The 457-nt window shown below is 39.8% G+C and overlaps 1 protein-coding gene across 1 annotated transcript in view; it reads right to left on the bottom strand.

The window, feature by feature from the left end:
* Positions 1-457, bottom strand: part of LOC119587148 (ras-related protein Rap1-like) — a gene marked incomplete in the record, with an annotated part of 2,651 nt that overhangs the window by 260 nt on the left and 1,934 nt on the right. Inside the window, 1 exon segment of the mRNA XM_037935904.1 lies at positions 1-421. Within this exon segment, the coding sequence (XP_037791832.1) occupies positions 176-421 (246 nt within the window).

Consider the following 457-nt stretch of genomic DNA (forward strand, 5'->3'; position numbering starts at 1 on the left):
TGCTTTTCACTTCTAAACACTTGTACACATTAGCTCTTCAATAATATTCCTAGGAATGATTACTTTACAGCATGTCTTGGCAACAGAACACAAAATCGCAAGTTACACCTGAGAGGATGAAGGCATAACATCCAGCCATTCTTTACCTAGTCTTATAATGAGTAAATATCCAACCTTATAAAAGGCAACACTTCTTTTTATTACTCCTTCCATTTGACTTTCTCTCAGGGGATTTACGGTTAATCTGCCGAACTAAGTCATAGAAGATCTCATTGACATTGATCTTAGCTTTTGCAGATGATTCTAGGAAGGCGCAAGAGAATGACTTGGCCAGGTTGAGGCCCTGGTCTTTCCCAACAACACGCTCATCCTCCAAGTCACACTTGTTACCCACTAGGATCATTGGGACGTCATCCGTGTCCTATAAGAAGAAGAAAAAGTAAGTATGGATAACTTC

Source organism: Penaeus monodon, chromosome 22, assembly GCF_015228065.2.
Source record: "Penaeus monodon isolate SGIC_2016 chromosome 22, NSTDA_Pmon_1, whole genome shotgun sequence".
Lineage (NCBI taxonomy): Eukaryota > Metazoa > Arthropoda > Malacostraca > Decapoda > Penaeidae > Penaeus > Penaeus monodon.